Source organism: Electrophorus electricus, chromosome 6 (genome assembly GCF_041902795.1).
Source record: "Electrophorus electricus isolate QZ-2024a chromosome 6, ASM4190279v1, whole genome shotgun sequence".
NCBI classification, from domain to species: Eukaryota; Metazoa; Chordata; class Actinopteri; order Gymnotiformes; family Gymnotidae; genus Electrophorus; species Electrophorus electricus.
This window is the reverse complement of record NC_137502.1, coordinates 16,511,737-16,533,593: the sequence shown is the minus strand read 5'-3', so window position 1 is coordinate 16,533,593 and position 21,857 is coordinate 16,511,737. Positions and strand designations below refer to the sequence as shown.

At 44.0% G+C, this 21,857-nt stretch overlaps 3 protein-coding genes across 5 annotated transcripts; 2 read left to right on the top strand and 1 right to left on the bottom strand.

Annotated features, from left to right (window-relative positions):
* Positions 1-4: 4 nt before the first annotated feature.
* On the top strand, positions 5-9,340 carry rsf1a (remodeling and spacing factor 1a). 2 transcript variants are annotated; one of them, XM_035525069.2, is made up of 16 exons: positions 5-531; positions 1,479-1,570; positions 1,732-1,824; positions 2,115-2,320; positions 2,842-2,984; positions 3,149-4,932; positions 5,033-5,236; positions 5,638-5,742; positions 5,973-6,052; positions 6,245-6,299; positions 6,462-6,565; positions 6,650-6,717; positions 6,801-6,990; positions 7,288-7,541; positions 7,697-7,876; positions 8,116-9,340. In XM_035525069.2, exons 1-16 carry the CDS (start codon positions 279-281, stop codon positions 8,628-8,630), a joined length of 4,326 nt encoding a protein of 1,441 aa, XP_035380962.1. In that variant the 5' UTR covers positions 5-278; the 3' UTR covers positions 8,631-9,340. The 2 variants fall into 2 exon arrangements, with proteins under 2 accessions (XP_035380962.1, XP_026865168.2); XM_027009367.3 differs by having other exon boundaries at positions 8,110-9,340.
* Positions 9,341-10,019: 679 nt separating this feature from the next.
* Positions 10,020-13,729, top strand: clns1a (chloride channel, nucleotide-sensitive, 1A). 2 transcript variants are annotated; one of them, XM_027009365.3, is made up of 7 exons: positions 10,021-10,537; positions 10,910-11,046; positions 11,959-12,081; positions 12,366-12,476; positions 12,590-12,763; positions 13,090-13,156; positions 13,452-13,729. In XM_027009365.3, coding segments are annotated over exons 1-7 (732 nt in total). In that variant the 5' UTR covers positions 10,021-10,418; the 3' UTR covers positions 13,453-13,729. The 2 variants fall into 2 exon arrangements, with proteins under 2 accessions (XP_026865165.1, XP_026865166.1); XM_027009364.3 differs by lacking the exon at positions 13,452-13,729 and having other exon boundaries at positions 10,020-10,537; positions 13,090-13,160.
* A 500-nt stretch (positions 13,730-14,229) lies between these two features.
* Positions 14,230-18,812, bottom strand: aqp11 (aquaporin 11). The gene is made up of 3 exons (XM_027009363.3): positions 18,109-18,812; positions 17,784-17,900; positions 14,230-17,445 (listed from the first exon to the last, which is right to left on the bottom strand). Exons 1-3 carry the CDS (start codon positions 18,701-18,703, stop codon positions 17,336-17,338), a joined length of 822 nt encoding a protein of 273 aa, XP_026865164.2. The 5' UTR covers positions 18,704-18,812; the 3' UTR covers positions 14,230-17,335.
* Between the last annotated feature and the right edge of the window lie 3,045 nt (positions 18,813-21,857).

Genomic DNA, 21,857 nt, shown 5'->3' with positions numbered 1-21,857 from the left:
CTTTTCATCCTCTTCCTTGTCATGAAGGGCTCATGGAAAAATGATTATTAGTAATTAATACCCTCCAGTGATAAACCACAGAGAGATCACAGGCATTTGTGCTTCATCGGTATAGCAGTTAAAATGCTGCCACGCCCCTTCTGAAAACGGGGTACCGGTGATCGCATACTTAACATGGTTAACCGTTCAAATTGCAATTGGTTTGACATGACACATTATCTGGAAGTTACAGTCGCCCTACACTCCCCCCTGATCCACATGCGCTCTGATCACGGACGATGCCCGACTGTCGCGGTGAATTGTGGGCAGTATTCGGTCCTCCCAGGTTTTCTGTGATTCTGTTAGCGAACATAGCTAGCGCTGTAACCCGTTGGAAAATGGCTGCTTCGGTAGCTTCAACGGGTCTTTCTCCAGGTTTGTGTCCGAGCTTCGCTGTCGTTTGTTCGTTTTTGGAGCGATATGGTACTGCTTTGGATCTCCCCGAATTAACGTTTCCACAGATGGAGCGATACTTGCAGGAGACGTCGTCAGGTGAGGCGAAATAACACCCCTGCGCCGTTAGGGATAGAGGGTCTCTCCATCATCATGGTGCTGCTGTAGGCTAGCAAGCTAGTGTCTGTGTGTTGATTCTGCCTAGCGTTAGCTAGCTAAAAAAAAAACATTAGGATAGCAGGAGGTTAAGTAAGAATAAACCTCACATGATTATGGCACTCAGTACATTGAAAAAGTGTAGTTCGCTTTATCAGAATATTTGTGTTGAGTCGCTGTCAACTGTCGCTAACATTAGCCGGGTTTTTCGTAACCTTAACGAGCGGTTGGATCGTAGCTAAGCTAGCTAGCGTTAACTGTCAGGTGTTATTTTCCATTGGGTACGCTGCCTGTCCCTTGTTTTACCGCTTACCCGTCAAAATTGTACACTAAAATATGCCTCGCTACACGGTAACGTCTATTGCCTGGCTCTTCGTGGGTATTGTGAACATGTATAATGTGAACATATGAATGTTTACGTTTTTTATTTTTGAAACACTTAAATATTTTACGTACACCGGGCTGATGTTTACGTTCTGTTTAACAACATTTTGACAAATGGAACAAGCTTAGCTATACTAGTGCGCATGCGCACAACTTTGTCAAACTTCCTCTTGGGGGGCGGGGGATCCTACGTTTTTCCATTAATTATTTTTCTAATAGTGTAGCCCAACAAAGTTGACAGCATTGGCTGTTGAACAGTTTTTTATGCATTTTAGACACCGTCAAATTTGAATATTTATTTTGTCTCATGATTTCCTTGGATTATAAAATAGGTGAGTCATTTGTTCACCCTAGATTATCTGTATGCTTTTGTTGCAGCTGTATCTGCATCTCTTCAGTGAACAAAGTCCGGTTCACATTCCAAAAGTGAAAATGACTCTTCAGAACTATCTTTACATTTGTTAAGTTGTTATATTAAAGTATTATTAACATTATCTACTTCGTAGTTCCACAACCTCTCATTGAGCTCCACGTCAAATTACTGCGCAAACTCGGCAAGTCAGTTACACCAGACAGATGGGAAAAGTATCTTGTCAAGGTAAAATTCTGTATTTACTACCTGTACATGTATCTGTCAATGACAATCCATATTGTTAAGAGGTGCAGTAGGTAATAATAATCTGTATGTCAGCTAGCCCATAAGTAATTTTGGTACTAACGGAGCCAGTGATGACACCCCTTTCTTTACATCTAACCCAGGTATGTCAGGAGTTCAACAGCACCTGGGCATGGGAGCTGGAGAGGAAAGGCTATCCGGAGATGTCCATCGAGTGCAAGACTGACATCCTTAAGGTGTCTGCTTCCTAGACAGCTGCTTTCACTGCACATCATGTTCTACATAGTCACAGTTGCTATTATTTAATAGCTATGATAAGTGCAGGACAGTTATTGCATGAATTACAACTGAACAGCACTGTAACAACATTTTTAAAAAGTATGGTTATTTGTATAATTACATATTAATAAAAGCACTGAATCTCATTATTTGTTGCATTACACAGATATTTTTGTTTGAATGTTCATTGTGAGGCTTTCTTTTTGTTTGCTTACCAGTTTGCCTGTGTTTTTTTGTTTTTTTTTAGTATTTGTGTGAATGCCAGTTTGATGACAACCTCAAGTTTAAGACAGCGGTCAACGAGGAGGACCCAGAGCAGATGCGTCTCCAGCCGATTGGTAGGGACAAAGAAGGCCTGTTGTACTGGTTCCAGCTGGACCAAGATCAGAACGTGCGGGTCTATGTGGAGGAGCAGGATGATTTGGATGGCTCTTCCTGGAGGTGCATAGTCAGGTAAGCAGTGGAGATGCAGCAGTCTGGACCTTTTGAGAGATATCTTCCATTCACAATCGAAGAGTTAAAGGACACTGTGGGACAGAAGACGGTATTGTTTTCCCAGAGGTGCGCTGGAGTTGATGGAAGTACTATCCCCCAATACTGCCACTAAAGTGCTCTAGGCATATCAGAAGACACTCCCAGTACTCACAATAGGGCTCTCCTTGATTTAAAGCTTCCCATTTGACCAAAAGTCCTGGTTTACAAATAAAGGTTTCTCCAGCTATTTCAAAAAGGCTAATAAATAAATGACATATTTATATATGGTAGATTAGACTGTTGAAGTTTACTGGAAGCTTTAATTTTGCTAGCCTAAAATTTATGGAAAATATGTTATAGAAAATGCTATTATCCTACATTTCATACCTTTTTGTTAATTCAGAGGTCTGTCCCAAGAGCCCCAAGTTTAATTCACATGTATCTACACAGTAATCTAATTGTGTGTTTTTAGTAGAGCAGTGTCATTTGTCTCAACACAGGACCCGGAATGATCTAGCAGACATTTTGGAACTGCTTAAAGCCAAGATTGAGCCAGCAATTAAAGACCAGGAGCGCCCAGATGGTACATGTGGCAGCCCTGAAGAGGAGGAGAGGGGCAAAAGGGGGGAAATATGCTCCAGTGGTAATAAAACCCCTATAGTGTGCACTGTTTTACCATATTTACTGAACATTGTGTGTCTGACCGCACTTATACTGCCTTAGGTTAGGCTTGCTGCATATTTTTTGTTTGTTTTTCTTACAACCCACATAGATTGCATTTTTAATTATTATCTGTTGTGAATGTAGTTGATGTAAACCCCCAAGGCGAGGATAAAAGTGTGAAGAAAGCAGACAAAGTGGAGTGTTCATCGGAAGAGAACGCCAAGCTACTAGCCAAAGGTGATGTCACCTCTGCTGACCTCAAAGAAGAAGGTCAGTGTGGGAATGAAAGTGTTAAACATCAGAGGTCAGCTGTCCCTGTGAAAGAACGAGAGCCGAAGGAAGAGTCTGACATGAAGGCCGTTGGTCCTGAGAAGCCCTGGTTGGAGCACACTCCCATTATAGACAACAGAGTCAGCACGATTAAGAGCCTCATCAAGGACGAGCCAAAGGATTCTCCCCGACACTGGAACGCAGTGTCTGTCGTCATGGCACCGGGCTCCGTGAAGCATGAGCTCCCAGTGAATATGGACAAAAAGGAGCAGACAGCCGAGGCCGCGGAGAGGGCCATGAAGAGTGACCAGCAGGCCAAGATCCCCCTGAAAAAGAGAGAGCTGAAGAGGAGTGAGGGCTATGATGGCGGCCATTACGGCAGCCTCAACCACAACAGTAACACTGTTGGCAACGATGCCAACGTGAGCGCCGGGGGCATTATCGTTCGCAACCCGGCAGTGTCGGTGCCCGAAGATCAGCTGATTGGGAGGGCCGGAGAAAAGAAAACGGCGCCCCCCCCTTTAGTTCCTCACACAGGTACAGAAAGCCCGCAGGTGCCAGGCGGTGAGTTGGTCCATGAGAAGATCAGGACCGCTGACCTAATCAAAAACATGACAAGGGAGCCATTTGTGGGGACTGGAGTGATTATAAGTCCCATTGAGAGGAAGACGGGATTTCCTGAGTCCAACAGCACACCGACGAAGGACAGAAATGGACTTCACGGAGACACAAAGATCTTCCCTGCTGAGGGGACACACACTGAGAGCGTAAGGCAGTCGGTCCTGGTTCGGAAGCCCAGGCTCACAGCCGACAGTACCACCGCTCATCATTCCAGCATCAGCACGGAGAGATCAGCCAAGGTTGAGCGTTCCGAGAGGGAAGATTCAGCTCTGGCTGGCAAGGCAGCTGTAGGGGACACAGACACTCGGGCCATGCTGTCCCCGCTTTTACCAAAGCAAGCGGATGGCGAAAAAAAGGGTAGCGAAGTGAAGTCCGTGATATGGTCCAACCCCATTGGACAGGGCTCACCTAAGGGAAGGGACACACAGGAAACGGCCTCCTCGTCTGGCGGAAAGGTGGACGAAGAGGGTGGCGGGGAAGAGGCAGCCGGATCGCGCAAAGGTAAGACAGCGACGTTTGCGGACGGCACGGGAGACCATGTGCCATGTGGCCTCAAAGCTGAGGAAGATGACGAAGGCAGAGGGTTGAAAAGCTCTAGAAAGAAGAGATCGGACAAGGCAAAGGCCAAGGGGAACGCAGGGGAGGAGTGGAACAGGATACCCCACGACACGGCAGCCAACGACGACGAGGAGGTGTCGTCGGAGCTGCAGAAGGAGGGTATCCGTTTGAAGATCAAGATCCCCCTCCACAGGCGAACTCCTGAGCTCCAGCTGGAGAGGGAGAGGGATTGGCAAAGGGAACGGGAGAGGTCGGACCTGCAGGCCGGAGACAGGCGCTCGCTCCGGAGGTCCGCTCGAATCTGCAAGCCCAGTCCCAAGCTAGCGGAGATTCAGGTCAGGAAGCAGGAGAGGAAACAGCCAGTGCCCCCTACAGCGTGGGAGGGGGATGAGCACGAAGACCACGAAGCAGAGAAAGCGCTGCAGAAGAGGGACGTCCACAAGAAAACCGACTCGGATGGACAAGCCAAGACTACCAGGGTAAAGGAAAAGCAAATTACAAATCGCATCCGATTACATTGCAGAATTCTCCTTTCACCGTAAATCCACTGGTATAAACACCATCTCATCCATGTTCCAGGGTAAACGACGGCACAGGAGGCCTCGTTGGTCGAAAACGCGGTCAAAAAATCGCAAAACCGAAGGGCCACTAGAGGGAGATGTGCCGGGTGACAACAAGTCAGAGAGGGACGAGGACAAGAGCGACATGGAGTCGGAGCGCTCGGACGAGGTGCTGCCCGAGGACGCCTGTAAACGCTGCGGCCTCCCCAACCACCCCGAGCTGGTGAGTCTCAAATCCCCTTAGCAGGGAAACGCCTACCTAGCACCCACCCATCTTACGCACTTTGTAGGCATGCGTTTCCAGACCGTAATTTGCCGTGCACTCTTTGTAATCCGCTCCCTGCCCCCCATTTATAGCTGACAGGTGTCTGACCACAGGACCATTGCTGACTAGATGTTCTTGCCGTGTTACTGCTTGGGTCAGGGCATGTGTCACTGCTGTGCAGAGCATTCATTTCCAGTCAGCAGTGGTCCTGTGGCAAGAAACTGACGAGCAGTGAGCACTCCCTTACAGCGTGCTAACGCAACGGCTTGAGTTTTACCACTACGTAGATGTGTTGAAAGTGAAGCGTGCATGCAAATGTGTCCTGTTGCCTGTACTTATTCATTTACTGCATTTGACAGATTCTTCTGTGTGACCTGTGTGACAGCGGCTACCACACTGCTTGCCTGCGGCCCCCCCTGATGATCATCCCTGACGGGGAGTGGTTCTGCCCTCCCTGCCAGCACGTGAGTGGCCTTCCCAGTCCGCTGCCACCCCGTCCGTTCAATAAGCCCCCGCGTGGCCTGATCACTGGCTGATGAGTTGAGGGAGGTGTGCTAGAGTAGGGGGGAAAAAAAACCCACCAGCATACATAACATAACATAAAAAGCAGAGAGTCCCCAGGGCAGGCCGTATCTGCGCCAAGCTGACATTGATGCGTGTGGGGTTTGGCGCGGCTGTGTTTTGTCGTGTCCAGAAGCTGCTGTGTGAGAGGCTGGAGGAGCAGCTGCAGAATCTGGACACCGCTCTGAAGAAACGGGAGAGAGCTGAGAGGAGGTACTCCTCTTCTCTTGATTTCATGGCACCCCCTTCATGATGTCCTGCAGACCTTAAACAGACAAATGTGATGTGATGTTTCAGTCTGCATGCTCAGTTGGAGCACTCCTCCTACATAGGCTGGCTGTTCTGCTCTGATGTCTTTGGCTTCATTTCACCCAAAAGGTTTCATGCCTGTCTGTTTGTCTGTAGGCGAGAGCGTTTGGTGTATGTGGGCATCAGTGTGGAGAACATCATACCCAATCCGGCAAGTCCATTCAAATGACATTAAATCCCACTGTAGATAATATAGCTTCCAAATATTTATTTAAAATACTGCCAAAGAAAACTAAAATCCAAATGAACGAGGTTCTCATTGCCTTTTTAATTAGCCTTGTTTAGGATTTAATTCTCCCCTTCATCTGGTCAGTATGCTGATCCTGAGGATGGAAAGCAAGAGAAGAAGAAAGACGCAAAGAAGAATAAGAGCATGGAGAGGAGGTCAACACGGAAGAGAAAGTCCATCAGTTACAGGTGCTGTGCCCCAGCAGCAGAACTCAGATGTGTCAGGGGTGTTTTGTCATGATAAGTGTACTTACAGCTGTCATCGCAAATCAGGTTTGATGACTTTGACGAAGCCATCGATGAAGCAATAGAGGAAGATGTACAGAGTTCGGAAGGCGCAGGTAAGAGGTGTGCCCACACCGCGCCCCCGCCACGCTCGCGCGCACGTACGTGTTTAAAGTGTTTTCGACATCGTTTGCTTCAGGCGTGGGGCGTGGCAAGGACATGGCCACCATCACAGGACAGCGGGGGAACGAGGGCGGCAAAGAGAACCGGCGGCCCGCCAAAGCCCCCACCCCCCGCAAGCGCAAGCGCCGCCGGCGACTCAATGACCTGGACAGCGACAGCACCCTGGACGAGGACGAGAGCGAGGACGAGTTTCAGCTTAGTGACAGGTGGGGTTTATGGGGCCACGTATCTCCGCATGTAGCCTAGTCCAGTAAAATGTCAGTTGTTGTTTTTTTTTGGGGGGGGGGGGGTGTATTGTCCCTTTATTAGGCAGACTGAAGCATTTAAAAATGACACACCCACATGTATATCAAAAATCAGCAAGTAAGAATCTCCAGTAAAAGTGTCAAATCAATCTGAAAGGTGTGTAAACATTTTACTTCAGTGTTGCTATTGCCAAAAAACAACCCCATTATATCATCATGTTTTTTTGTTTGTTTGTTTTGTCCTCTTGCCAACCCCAGCATGGAGGAGGAGGATTTTGTGGTCTCTGGGGATGACGCGGCAAGCGATGCTGACGGCGCCTCCTGGGACGGTAGTGACTCCGGCAGTGTCGCCAGCGGCCCGGGACACCTGCTCCTGGTCAGGAAAGCTACCGGTAACGGACGGACGCCGAGGACCAGGAGAATCTCGCAGAGATCGTCCCGACGACAGAGAGGATCTTCAGAGGAGGAGCTGATGGATTCGGAGGAGGAAGAGGAGGAGGAGGAGGAGATGGGTTCGTACTAGCTCACGCATCTACCATGATTCAGGAGCTCTAGTCTTGGGTGACATAGAATCCGACTGTTGAACGGTGAAAGCTGTGGGAACTGCTGGGATGCATGGACGGGAGATAAAGCGAATACAGACTTCTCCTTTCCCTCCCCGCTGCAGAAACGGAGGGCTCAAGTGAGCTCAGCGACAGCGACGTGGACGTGAGGAGGAGGAGGTCACGGCGGAGTCACACCGCACAGATCAACTACTGTGAGACTTCGGAGTCCGAGGGGTCGCGCAAAGCCTCCCAGCGTAAAACCCCTCAGCCCGTACGCCGCCGCAGGCTCTCCAGCTCCAACAGTGAGGGCCGCTCATCTTCTGGACTCACGGCTGTCCACCACCTCGCTGCTTCTTTCCAGAACAGTCTTGTTAGACGCCCTCTGGTGGCGCTGAGCATCTTCTGCTGGTTTAGATAACACAGTAGAATGTTTTCAGCCGTAACTAGTCTAGAGTTTAAATGCATGACCTTTAGTTGGCTGAGGATTAATATGTTTTTTTGTATTGTGTGTGTTTGTTTCTGCATTTTATTCTAGCATCAGCTTTCTCCAAGGACTCTGAGCCGGAGGAGGAGGCAGCGGAGAGGAGACGGAGGGGCAGGAAGCGGGAGTTCATTCGGGAGGACTCCAGGCAGAGGCACAAACAGCTAAAACTGAGTCTACAGAGAAGTTCAACCGAGGAGGAGGCAGAGGAGGAATCGGATGAGGACGGAGACTCTGACGAATCCGAGGAGGAAGAGCGACCGGTCCGTAAGAGACTGAACCGCATAGAGACGGACGAGGAAGAGGACGAGGATGAGGCTGAGAAAAGGCTGATGAGAAACGCACACGGAAAGAAGGGCAGTGGCATCACAGACTACAGGGGGCCCCTTCGAGGCTCGGAGGACTCGTTGCCGAAGCACACTGGCAGAAACGGCAACGTGCCTCACGGCCCGAACAGGTATAATGGCCTGGTCCCTCTGAGGCCCACAGCTCAGGACGAAGATGAGGAGGAAGACGACCTCACTGCGGTCACAGACTTTGTTAACTTTGTTTTTGACAGTGAACAGTTGTCGTGATGTGCTGAATAAATTTAATATATTGTTTTCCTCATTGCCTTTCACCAATGCCCACCTCCTAGGTGGACATCCCATGGCAGTCACCATAATATCATGGCGGGGTGTACTGGACCAATGCAAGCTTCCAGAGGAATGCCATGGTGTCTCCTCATGTGGTGTCTGAATGCACTGTAGTTCCTCTTTACCATACAACAGCATGCACATCCAGGTTTAGAACAGGGTCTCAGTAATGTTCATGTTGTTCCTCTGACAGTAAAGCACTATGTCATTTAAGGCCAGTAACGTCATCTGTATAACAGGCTTGTTTTCCTGTAGAGACACTTTACACTGTACATTTTCAGCTTGTATGTTAGCGAAATTTTGAATTGGTGTTTTAGAGATGTTTTTAGTTTTCTCTGTAAAAAGTTTTTATATGAAAAAAGGCTCTATGGTAAATCTGTTCAACAGTTTGAAATTTTGCTAATCCTGAAAGATATTCCTTAATGCCAGCCCTAAACATTTTGTCCATACATTCATTCAATCTGAACCTAACTTTACTGACATTTTGCCATCACAAAAGAAATAAAAGTGCCACAGAATATATATAAGGCACATAATTTAGTCAGAGGAAATTTAGCAGCTTTATGGTTTACTTACGTACACGTTTTAACCGCTTCATTCTAACATGCTTAACATTAAGTCTTACTAGTATCCTCAAAAAGAAAATCTCATTCCTAAATGGATGTATTTGTTCATTTATGCTAATGTACACTTTGTTTGCCCAAAATATGTGGTTATGTAGTTGCTTTGACTGTATGTGTGTGTTTTTTTAACCATATATAATGTGCCTGTACAGTTGCCCTGGGGCTAAACTAAAAACAAACAAACAAAAAAACCAACAAAATTAATTTTATAGAACTGAATGCACTTGTCGAAGCACCTTTGATTGTACCAGATGTCCCAGCACTATTCGCAGCTTTTCTTTCTGTACTGTAGGTTTCGACTCTCTTTCAAAAGCACTTTAAAGAATGAAGTGTCGTTTAACCCAGTTCTCTCAAGGCTGTGCCCTATCTCTGTGAGTCTAATTCAAATAAAACACTACTAAGCCATTCCCAGTATACACCACAAGTCCCACATGTGAAATGAATCCTCGAGTGTCATACTGAAAGTGGCCTTCGCTGTAAGAGGAATTTTTTTGTGCAAAAATTCAACTGTTACTTGTTTTACTGTTAATGTTCAGTCTCCATACCTAAAGAAAACAACCAAAACATAAATAAACTTGACAAATACATTGCTGTGATAACAAGGCTCTGTTCTTATTACAGCCAGCCAAGAGTTAACTTTTAAAAAAAGGGAGACCTCACGGGTCATGCGAGGCCTGTAGTACTGCCTCCGGGCCAGGGGGCGGCAGTGGCGGTCCACTCCAGATGGCTCTTGGCTTTGCTCTGTGTCAAAATCGCAGTAATTGTCTCTTGCGTCGCGCATGGAAGCTAAAACAGATTCTTGCTAAAGTATGGTTGTGATTTAAAAAAACAAACAAACAAAAAAAATAACCCAAATAATAATCTGGCCTCATTTACCGAGTTTGCTACCACACTGCGGTTTGTTTTTTTAGCCTAGCTAGCGTTAGCGAGCTCGGTAACGTCACGTTGCCTTTCCTGGCTAGCCGCTAATAGCCTGTTATTCTGTTTTCAGGTAGCCAAATAATAAATAAAGTAAACAATAAACAAATCAAATAACGTATCAGGTGGGTGGCCATATTCGACAGCTCTCGGGCACCAACCTCGGTTCACCCGCTAAACAATCACGATGGTTTTGTTAAGAAGCGTGTCCCCTCCTAGCGAGGGAGTTCGGCTGGAGCAAGCCGAGACCACGGCGGTTTTAGACGGGAAAAGGCTGGGAACAGGAACGCTGTATGTCGCCGAGTCGTAAGTAGCACAACTACTGTTATCTAGTTAGATTTCTAATGTAAGAGACTGGGTCTTTGGTTCCTTTAGCTAGCTAGCTACATGCTAATGACCGACACACCTGGAACTGCTAGCTTATGTGTGATCTTACAAGCTCGCATTTCCATCGAGGCCACATTTCTGTTCTTTTAACTTGGAGTGCAAAATGTGAAACGCCTACCAGTAATCGGACATCTGTGGAAGAGTACCGAACCTAATTTTATGACACAGTTCAATTGCCGTTCTGCTTTCTAAGAATGCCGTTCTTAGAAATAATTGCATAATGTATTTGTTCGACAATAAACGTACAGACACTGATGTATTAAGAAACCGTAAGCAAACCTGTCCTTTCAGGCACCTGTCTTGGTTTGATGGGTCGGGGATGGGTTTTTCGCTCGAGTACCCTTCCATCAGCCTCCACGCAATTTCTCGAGACCCGAGCGCCTACCCACAAGAGCATCTTTACGTGATGGTCAACAAAAAACTGGATGGTAAGGAAACTGCTTGTGCAAAAGACAAAGACAGTACTTCGAGCTCTCACACAGCCAGACGTAGACAAAATAGACTATTTGCAAAATAAAAAAAAAATGTAAGTGTTGTAACAAATACCAGTGTCAGGGGTGTCACAGCTAGGCAATAGTGTCAGGGGTGTCACAGCTAGGCAATCCTGCACACCGAGGTAAACGCGGACATGGTGTAGCCGCGCTGCGACGGCCACCGTCTTTTCACGGCAGAGTAGTCCGCTTCTGGTTTGTTCAAGCGACGGCTGTAGCATGCGATGACTCGATAAGTCCCATCGTGTGTCTGTGGAAGAACGGCACCAAAGCCCTCATTGGTGACTTCTGTAATTGACGAATTCTCTGCCCTTCCCTTGGAAACGCAAGCGCCGTTGCCTCACATAGCCGAGCAGAGAGCACGCTGACGTCCTCGTCCCAGTGGAACGCAGTCTCCTTGCTTGCACTTTTTTGGATGCAGCCGCAGGTTTGCTGGCTTGATATTCTGCAATACCTGCTCCAGGCTTGAGAGCGCATAGTGAACGCTGGACACATGGACCAGCATGTCGTCTCTGAAGTCTGTAATACCATCACAAATGTCTAATAATGTAGGATTTACAATACTACAATATCTGTGCCCCCCCACCCATAAATATATAGTATGAATTTAGTTGATCCAATAATTTTCAAACGTTTTTATTTAAAGGGTGCCGTTGAAGACTACAGAGGCAATGCATCTAGCCATCTTTGTTTTAAAATATTTTTTATTTAAAATCTGTAATGGCCAAGATAAAATGGCTGCATAAAAGCTTATCACAGAAATGAACATTGTCCAGTTTACATCATGCTAAATCATCTCTTGCCTGTTTTGTAGCACGCTCTGTTAACTTGAATTACCTTGAACGGCAGATGAAAATGAGGCCGAGATGCAAGAGAGAGCTCCAGATGATGAAGGTGAAGATGAGGGCGACGATGACAGCGAAGATGGGGTCATCACAGAGATCCGATTTGTACCCAGTGATAAGGCAGCTCGTAAGTGGTGAACTACTACTACTTGGTGGGTGTGTGCGTGCTGTGGATCAGTTACATTAATGTATGCTATATTAATAATACTGCATATTGGATACAGTTGCTTATGAAATAAATTGCGTAACGTGACTTAAAGAGAAATGCATTATGTGCATTTATGAGACTTTCTACAAATGCTGGTGATTGGTCAGAATATTTCTAAAATCTGTTCCTGACTATCTGTGATTGTTGCGCCCACACTGACCAGCCCTAGTTCCATAAATGAAACGTGTGCATTTGTGTTGCAGTGGAGCCCATGTTTTCTGCCATGTGCGAGTGCCAGGCGTTGCACCCGGACCCAGAGGACGCAGACTCAGACGACGAGTTTGAAGGGGAGGAGGATGAAGCCGAGGAGGCTGGTTAGGAAAAACCTGCTTCATGATCAGTTTATTTTAAAGTTTTCTGCGCTACGCGGGTCTGCTACACAATCCCGCACGTTCTAGGTTGCTCACTGCTGCCTTTCCATGTCTAGAGCAAGCCCAGTGTGATGTGCCCACGTTCTACACCTATGAGGAGGGACTGTCCCAGCTTACGGCCGAGGGCCAGGCCACCCTGCAGAGGCTGGAGGGCATGCTCGCCCAGTCTGTAGCCGAGCAGTTCCACATGGCTGGGGTCAGGACCGACGAGCCCTCAGCCGACTTCGAAGGTGTGTGAAAGAGAATGCAGCTGTTGGTTTTTCTTTACTTTCGTCGACCCTGGTATTTGTCTTCAAATTTGAATTGGGGATTACTGATGTGTGAGAAGATCCTAAAGGAATCAGAAAGTAAAAAGTGCAACCTGAAGAATTTCCGCTGGCAAAATGCTTACGAGCAGCTGCTAAGTGGCCGCATCTGGTTCACCTGTGTTGGAGACACGCACACAGAAGAGCCACCCACAAGTCCATAATTTTGCACTTGGTCATGTAGAATCATTAACGCCCTGTATACATGGGCCTACTTGTTGCGTCATCTGTCTCTTTTTGCTTGTCTTCAGATGGAATGGAAGTTGATCCAAATTCAGCAGTAGCTGGACAGTTTGACGATGCTGATGTTGATCACTGGTAATGACTCAGCCTATAAAATAGCTTGTTATTTTTATTTTAATGTATTTATTTTATAAGGACATTGCACATTAAATAATAGACACTAAATAAGAACATCAATGGCTACAAGCACAGTTCTGTTCCAACAAGTAAAATGTACAATCATGTTTCTTTGTAAGTGCTTCCCTTTTTTGAATTCTGAAACACCGCGTGTCTTCATCTTTTCATCAAAGGCTAGTCTAAGAAAGTCTTGCAACCCTTCTCCTTTGAGATATAATTGGGTCTGTTTCTTAATGTGCTGTGTGTTCCACAGATGCAGCGTTACGCCCCACTGCTAACTGAAGCACTTGAGGCCCTCTGAGAGATACGGACTCGTCATCCAGGCTCTTTCCCACTGCTCTGAGCAGGGCAGTCTCTGGATCTCTATTCCACTGTCTGGACTGCTGTGTGCAAAGGCCCCCTTAGCTTCAACTTCTCAAAGCCCAGCTCTGTTTCTGTGTTTTGTACTTTTCCTTAAGACCAAATTATAAGTGTTCTCTGCAAGGTATTTGTATAAAATAACAAGAAATAAAGTAGTTTTTGTACAAAGCACTTGTTTGAGTCAGGGCTTTTGGCTACCGAACAGTCATTTGATTAATTCATTCATCTATTAAATTATTTTTAAATAAGCTTTTGTTACAGACAAGTTTAAAAATGTTTTGTTTTTTAAATAGCACTTACAGGAACTGAGGTAATGGGAGATTGTCTAGGATATCCACATTAAGTGGATCTGTTTTTCTCAGATCAAAGCCTTCTATGTTAACCTTGAGTAGTCATGGCAACCTTTCTCTGCACACTTCTGGTTTAGTTTTCTGAGCTAATCTTAACTGAATAATGTTTGCTAACTCAGCGCATATCCACAGTTCACCAGTGAGTAAATCATGAGTGCCTTCCAAAGTCCCTCTTGGATTGGGGAGTGTTTGTGTGCCTGCTGGGAACTCCATACATAGGGGCCTGAAGCTGATATGATTGCATAAAGAAACTAGTTCATGGAAGTCTACAAAAAAAGTGAAATGAATAGGAAAGCACCATGTGACCCCAGGGAGTCGGCAACATTTATTTGGTGGTGTCAGTTGTGGAATGCTAAAAAACAATTCAAAGTTTGTAACACTTTTCTGGCATTAAAATTGAGCTAAAATCTGTACAAAAATAAAATGATTTTAAATAATGTATGCAGGAATAAAATGACCTACAACGATAGCTTTTAGAACTTATTAAACAGCTTCACTTCCAATCCATTTCATATGGTTCAGCTGTGTATTAATTCCCCATATAGCCAAACAAAAGCCCTGACAGTCATGTAATTCATCATATGGCTTATGGCCTTTCTTTTTTCCTGGTTCTGTAGTTAGAGCAGGATGACTAATGACTACTGAGTACACATGCTGATGAATACGCAGTCCGAAATAGTCATGGTTTTCCACTCTGTAAGATAATATTGGCAATGTCTTTTTTGCTGTTATCTTAATATAGAACCAACCATGTGACAACAGAGAACGCAGAGACAGAGAAAATGTGTAGTATGGTAATTCTATTTCTGACAGGATTATTTTTAATTACATATTACATATTACACCATGAAACAGATATGCAGGCTTCAAACATGATGCTCTGAGAGTGACTGAAAATCCTGGATGCTATTCTGTTCTGTGTAGAAACAGACTGCTATCAGTTTATTTATGTGCATCTGCAGTGATGTGTCAATAGCCATATATGTGGTTTTCAGTTTAGATATCCACGGAGAGCCTACAGCTTCCACCCTAAATGGTTTGCTTCTTCACAGGCATTGTGAACCGATATCCGCTTTGAGTCCACAGTAAGGATGTCACCGAGGAGGTGATTGGTGTATATGCACTATGCTTTACCCACAGTTAAAATAAATAATATACAAACAGCCAAAGAGTGGCAATTATACTAGATTTGGAAGGATAATAAAATGTAATGCTATGTCGACTGAAATATGATCAATCTTTCAGATTTGTTTCATCATTTATGGTGCTAACACCAAAGGGCCATAAACATCAAATGTTGATTTGTGAAAGCATTTGCTAATTATTCCAAATCACTCTCCTAATAGCTGTATCTTTATTTAATTCAATTTCTGGTGCTGCAATAGTTCACTCTGAGCAGTTTTGTTTTTTGTGTGTGAGTATGTAGTTTCCATTCAGGAAACCCTCCCAAGTACCACCACTGTATAGCATATCTTTGAGACCGAGCACATTTTAGGACCTCTATAATGTGTAGTACATGTATTGCATGGTCTAGTTAAGGGTATTAATACACAATATATTGCACATGTAAACCCTGTTTGGCCTAATGAATTTTAGTGCTTACTTTTCAAGCACATCTGTTAGCAGCCAACAGGTCAAAGGTCAACACTGTACCATATTCAGGTCTTGCAGGGCAGGGGCAGCAAGCCCAGTATTTAATTTCATAGTACAAATACTACATTTCTTTATTCCTTTATTGCTCGTAAAGGTACCATGAACAATACCAGGAATGAGATGAGCACAAATAGGCCGAAGTGTGTCTCTATATATATATATATATATATATATATATATATATATATATATATATAGAGAGAGAGAGAGAGAGAGAGAGAGAGAGAGAGAGAGAGAGAGAGAGAAGGTAAGAGGAATGTGTTGTGTGCACATATTTAACAATTCCTTAAATATGCCTTAAATAATCACGACAGACGGTTTCAGGCGCAACGTAACCAGAAAGATACGCACGCATTTCGGCAACGGAAGCGGAGATTTGTGTCTTTGAGCCAGTGTTGATCCCATGTCCTTCACAGTGAGATCAATCAATAAAGGATAATATGGCAAGATATTTTATATATGTGTCAAAACATTATTACGGTTAGATTTGATAAAATCCTTCAAAATAAATGTTTCACAATAACGGTTGACTCTACTCTTCGATGCGAATCGACTTAATTATCAGTATCGTACCAGTTATATGAGCACGGTTGCCCTTCCTACAGAAGAAATGACCTCAAATGCCTACAGAACAATAGGAAGATGTGGCAAAATAGCCACAACGTTAGTAGCCAGATATCTTATTTGATTGTGGAAAAATAGTTTTACACTAGAGAAACCGAGCCTACAAGTCACTGGACTTGTGGTCATGTACAAAATGTAAAATATCACGACATACATTCATAATTTGTGTCAAAGTCATAATATGTTAACTAGCTCTAAAGTTAACTCTGGGCTAAGCGAAGTTCGACTGTAGTCGTATACTATATATTGAAATCTAAAGTAAATTAATAAATTACATTTAAGATAAACTTATACTTAGGTGCACGCGCACACAACAAAAGGATAAGAAATGATCAAAGGTAGCAGGAGAGTAGCTAGCTAGCTAACTAGCTACATAACAACGTGAAATGAAGTGAACAATAACTAGAAACTACTGAGAACAAATTGTACAAGATGGCTATTCTAATTTGATAATTAAATTTAATCACATTGGGACTAATTCCGACAGTGTTGCAGACTTTTATTTTGAAGGACCTTATTAAATGTAAATGCGTATGCATATATCGTCATGACGCAATGATACAACTGTAATGTTTTACAATATTTTTTAACAATAAATTATCTTTTATTAATCGAAGTATCTGTGGGATTAACATTCTGGATTATGGCACAAATCTCTATTTCCTTTGCCAAAAGGACATCTTTGGGACGTCATCTTTGCTTACAAACTTTGAAAGGGTCTAATTCAAGTCAATCCAACCCGTTTCCTGAGAAATCTCTTTCTCTTAGCTCAAAGGCACCTGCTTTGGTATCTCTGTGCTTATAGCTAACAATGATACTAAGTTCACATCACATTTAATGCATAGCTTTCACACAACTCTTATTCAATAAATAGTTCTTTAAATTGTTCAAATCCAGTATGAGAAATAATATTTAGTGAAATACAGTAAATGATGAGCTAAACATATTGTGAAGTTCAGCCTGTACCTTTAAATAAGTCTGATATTTTAAAAAAAGGTTGTACTAATTTCCTATGTATTATTTGCATTGATCTCTTTTAAAAACACTGACACTGCCTTTCAGTGCTGCAGCCTTAAAAATTAGATGTGCCACAATAACCAACTTTTAAAACGTTCGTACTAAAAGAACATGCTCAGGTCATTGTTCCCCTTTAATTCATCTTCTTCTTCACATCACTGAAATACTGATCCTTGCCAGTTGCACTCTTTCGTGAAAAAGCTGGAATGATTTTACCAAACAGCAGGATGGAGCACGCCATGCCTGAACACAAGACAGAAATGGCCCGAATGAAGCTGGTTTGGACACTACAGTGGCCCGGTAGGCTTCTGCTTCAGTGCCTCACGCAGTGAGGATAAACCCACTTAAGGCAGAATGTGTCACCAAAACCTGGTTTCAGTGCTATAAGTAGTCACAGCATACTGAGGAAAATACTTTCCAATAACACCCGTACTAACCATGTGTATGTGACTGTGTTGATAATTACACGTATTAATACATGATCACTTTCAACTGAACTGACTGAAACCTCAAACCTCTAAAGTCAAGTCAAAACAAAATCCCTGCATTATGGAGGTGGTCCAGCCAAGTAAATGTCCTACCTAAGACAGGCCCCATCCAGTAGACGAAGCTGTATTCTACAAATGTGTTGCCACTGCAGGGAAACTGCGTTGAGAAAGCCAGCGCTGGGTTGAATACTGCCCCTGTTGTACTTCCACCTAGGGGAAAATAAAAGTCTGGCTGTAATAACGAGATACAGAAGACCTCAGCCACAACAGCCAATGTACTCTCTACTAATCTGGCCAGGCAACGCAATGGATCATTTGCTGTGGAAATAAATCCCCTGAACACATTTCCAACTCTGACTATGGTGTCTGAGAGCAATAAGCCTATTCCTTAAAAGCTACGTAAACGATAAAGACAAACCTGCATAGACTGCTGTTGTGATAACGGCTGCTATAGCATGAACTCTGTATTTTTCCTCTACGCCGTGCGTATGGTGTACTGTTGTGTGCACGGCGAATGCGCAAGCCAGCTCTACAGCGGCGGCCTTAACCAGGGGGGCATTAATCGGACTGATGCACTTAAATCCGAATAATTTGTGACGAAGGTGCAAGTCCGAGAGTCCGAAAGCCCACACGTAATGTACCACAGAGCGTGCTACCACAGCCGCGACGAACTGGCACGCTAGCTTTGTCAACGCGCATCTGCCGGTCAGAGTACCGCGGCAGAAGTGCTCGAGGGTGCTGGTGGGGTTGCAGAGTGCACCACGGAATGTGAGCGCGTGGACCACGGAAATAAGGTATGTGAGGGTGAGTGCGAGCTGCTGCTCTACACGGCCCACTTCACCCAGCAGTTTTAATTCATGCGTGCAAGCACAGAGCTGAACTGTAGAAATCAATTCCACCGCATAGGTCCCGTAAGTCTTCCTGCCTAGCAGTTTTGAAGTCGTCCTCCTCGCAATGTCGCTAATAAGAACGATCCCCGCCAGCATACAAAGAGAAACGCGGAGATCAGCCATTGCCACGGAAGCCGACCTTTCACCATCCAAGACACGATTTCCTTTTCACATGAAATCCATCTCTTTCCAGAGACCAGTCAGACAACTTTGCTGCTGTTACGCCTTTTAGTCTAAAGACCGCCCCGCTCTGCGAGTGAAGGCAATACGGAGAGTTTATTCTGGACTAGTTGCCAGATACATCATAAAACCCTCTTCTTAAGATAGTCTCTCTCTCTCTCTCTCTCTCTCTCTCTCTCTCTCTCTCTCTCTCTCTCTCTCTCTCTCTATATATATATATATATATATATATATATATATATAAATTTTACTGTAAACTGTATTGACAGCAGAAATAGTCACACTATTGTGGTTCATATAAGCTGGCGGCACGACCCTACAGCAAGATTCATTATTTAAAGGCGTGCAATACTATTTGAAATAATAAAGTGTAGATGTTAGATCATGAACTTGGCAACATCAACGCCCCTAGCACCTTAGCATACCACACTGCGCAATTATTTATAAATAAACCAATAAATACAAAAACAAATAAATAACGTTCAACAAAAACTGTACCAGTAATGTTAATAACTTCATATTCTACGATTGCGCAGCTAGTTAGGTCATTTGAACAAAGTGGCCTAGGTTTCATATAAATTTTCGGAGCGGGGGGCAGTGCTCATACCACCGAACCTTAACCTATATGAGTAGTATGAGCAGGAATTCCTGGGACCCCCCCAAAAAAAGAAACACGCCTATGCCTGTATTACAACTGATAAGGGTGTTGTTAGTAGTACATTGACAAGCCCATGTGCTGTCGCGCAGACTCGCGAGTATTAGGTTAAAGGTAGAAGCTTTGTGGTTGATGAAACACGTTATTGAGGAGGATGCTAGACCTGCAAAACTAGCAAGTTTGCAAGGTATCGGTAACAAACTAAACTAGTTTTGGTTTTTAATTTACGGATAGGCTATCGTTTGTACTAGCGAACAAGCCAGCAATGTCTCATGTTATTACTCATAGCCTGTTCAGTTTACCTTTTAAACGTTTGAGAAGTGGAGCTGGAATGCTAAAGGACTGCATTCCTCACGCGTCAGACTTGCGGTGAGGACATAACGCGAGGACGTGGCTGGGAAAAAAAAACAAGCTCAGAGACACATACGAATGCGAGTCAATCCGAAGTGCTTTATTTACACGGCGTACATCTACACACCACGTTTTTACCGGCCCGGCTCTTTAACAGTGTCTCTTACAGCGCTTGCGCCCGTGCCGGCGAGAGCCGAGCGGTTACGATGCGCTTGCCCTTCCGTGAATCCGCAGCAACTCCGCTTTATTACCCAACCAGAATTGTTTTTAAAATAATTGTATTTAATACCTATAATAATTTCGGCCAAATGTAACAGGAGAAAACGCATCACACTGTTAAAAAACACGAAATCACAAGGATGCTGTGAGCAAAAATATTTTTGAGGGCGGGGGGCAATATACCCCCTCCAAATTTCGTAGGGGACACGCCCCCTCCTCCTTTTTATACAGATGTTTTGTTGTCAGAGGTTTTATGCCATTTTTCGTTAGCTAACAGCTGTTGTTCTTTTCTGAAATGTTTGTAGGGGCCAGATAGCCTGCTTAATTCTAATTTGAGCCTTTTAATTTCCATTTAATTATGAAAAATTATACATTTCAGTGGACTGTAACATAGGTTAGCAAAATAAACAGTGTGATTTTAGGTAATAGGTATATGTGCTTAATTTGATGCAAGGATTTTATGATTTACCAGTTTGTCTAACAACCTAAAACATGCAAGCAAACATATTCCATAACCAATGTAATTTAAAAGTTGTCCATTCATTTACACATTTGATTCTGTCCCATTACCAAACATATTCATCTAGGTTATATGGGGCAGATTGAGGGTCTTTTTGTTATAAAAGATTTTGACAATGCTTGATGTCCATTTTACACTGAAACATTAAAACAGATTTATTCTATGCAATTACATTCAAAGTGAAATGCATGTGATTTTTTCCCCCAAAAAACAAACATAATTTTGGTTTACAATACTGTGTATGTTATTATTGACAATCTGATTACAAAAAGGTTTATATAGAAAGGTTGCACATTATTATGCTTTTCTAGTTTTTGCAGGTGAGGAAAAAGATTTGCTTATCAAAGCCGATGGTTTGAAACATTATGGACCGTATGACTTGCAAAATGCATGTACTGATTAAGGCCACTACATTGTACCTTTGTATTACTTGCTCTAAGGTACCCATTTCTGTTAAATAAAAGTCATGTTTTCTCAGTAATGGATGATTACTTGCTGTTGTCTTATAATCGTTTAATTGAAAGTAAGTGATAAAACCTCTGCATGTAACTTTACTGCAGAGAGCTAACTGAACAAGTAACTTCAGTGCAGTATGAAATCTTTACTACGTTTGCTTCATCCCTTCATCCAGGGTCACACCCATGCCCCTTACCCGGGGTTCACCTTGGGTTGCACATGGGGGTTCCTTTGAGCATGGGCATACCCCTGATGTCCTCACCATACCAAATCACTTCTGACACCATTTGGAGCAAAGGCAGGGAGCAGTAACCACACCCAGCCTCAAACCCAGGTGGCAAGCATGTGATCTCACCACCACACCAAAGTCAGAACATACACAGTCCTCTCCTTCAGGGCATGTCAGTATCTGTCACACTTCCCTCTCCTTCAGGGCATGTCAGTCTCTGAAACATAAACATATACTAATGTGAGAGAATATACAAGTTCATTTAGCACCTTTTTGTTCCAATAGGTTATATATCCTATCTGATTTCCTTAATAGAGTAGCAATGTATCAAATAAATCATAAATAATTTTTTCTCTTGCAAAGAAACACAGAAAATCATCTAAAGTTGTAAATCAAACTGTGTAAACAGACCAACTGCAGCCTCTTTTAAGTGTTCGGCTTTCAGTCTATAATGTAGGCCAGCCAGTACCAGCATGTACATCCTTTTCGACACCTGCTTTCGAAGCGCATACATTTTATTTGCCACTTAAACGTGAACTCAGGCAAAGGCCTGACTAAACTAATTATCCGTAATGTTTGATTAATTAAATCTAACTTTCACCACTAAAACACCGGCCTGCGTCGTGGCTTTCTGTTGAATCCGCTTGCTTATCTCAGACAATGCTGG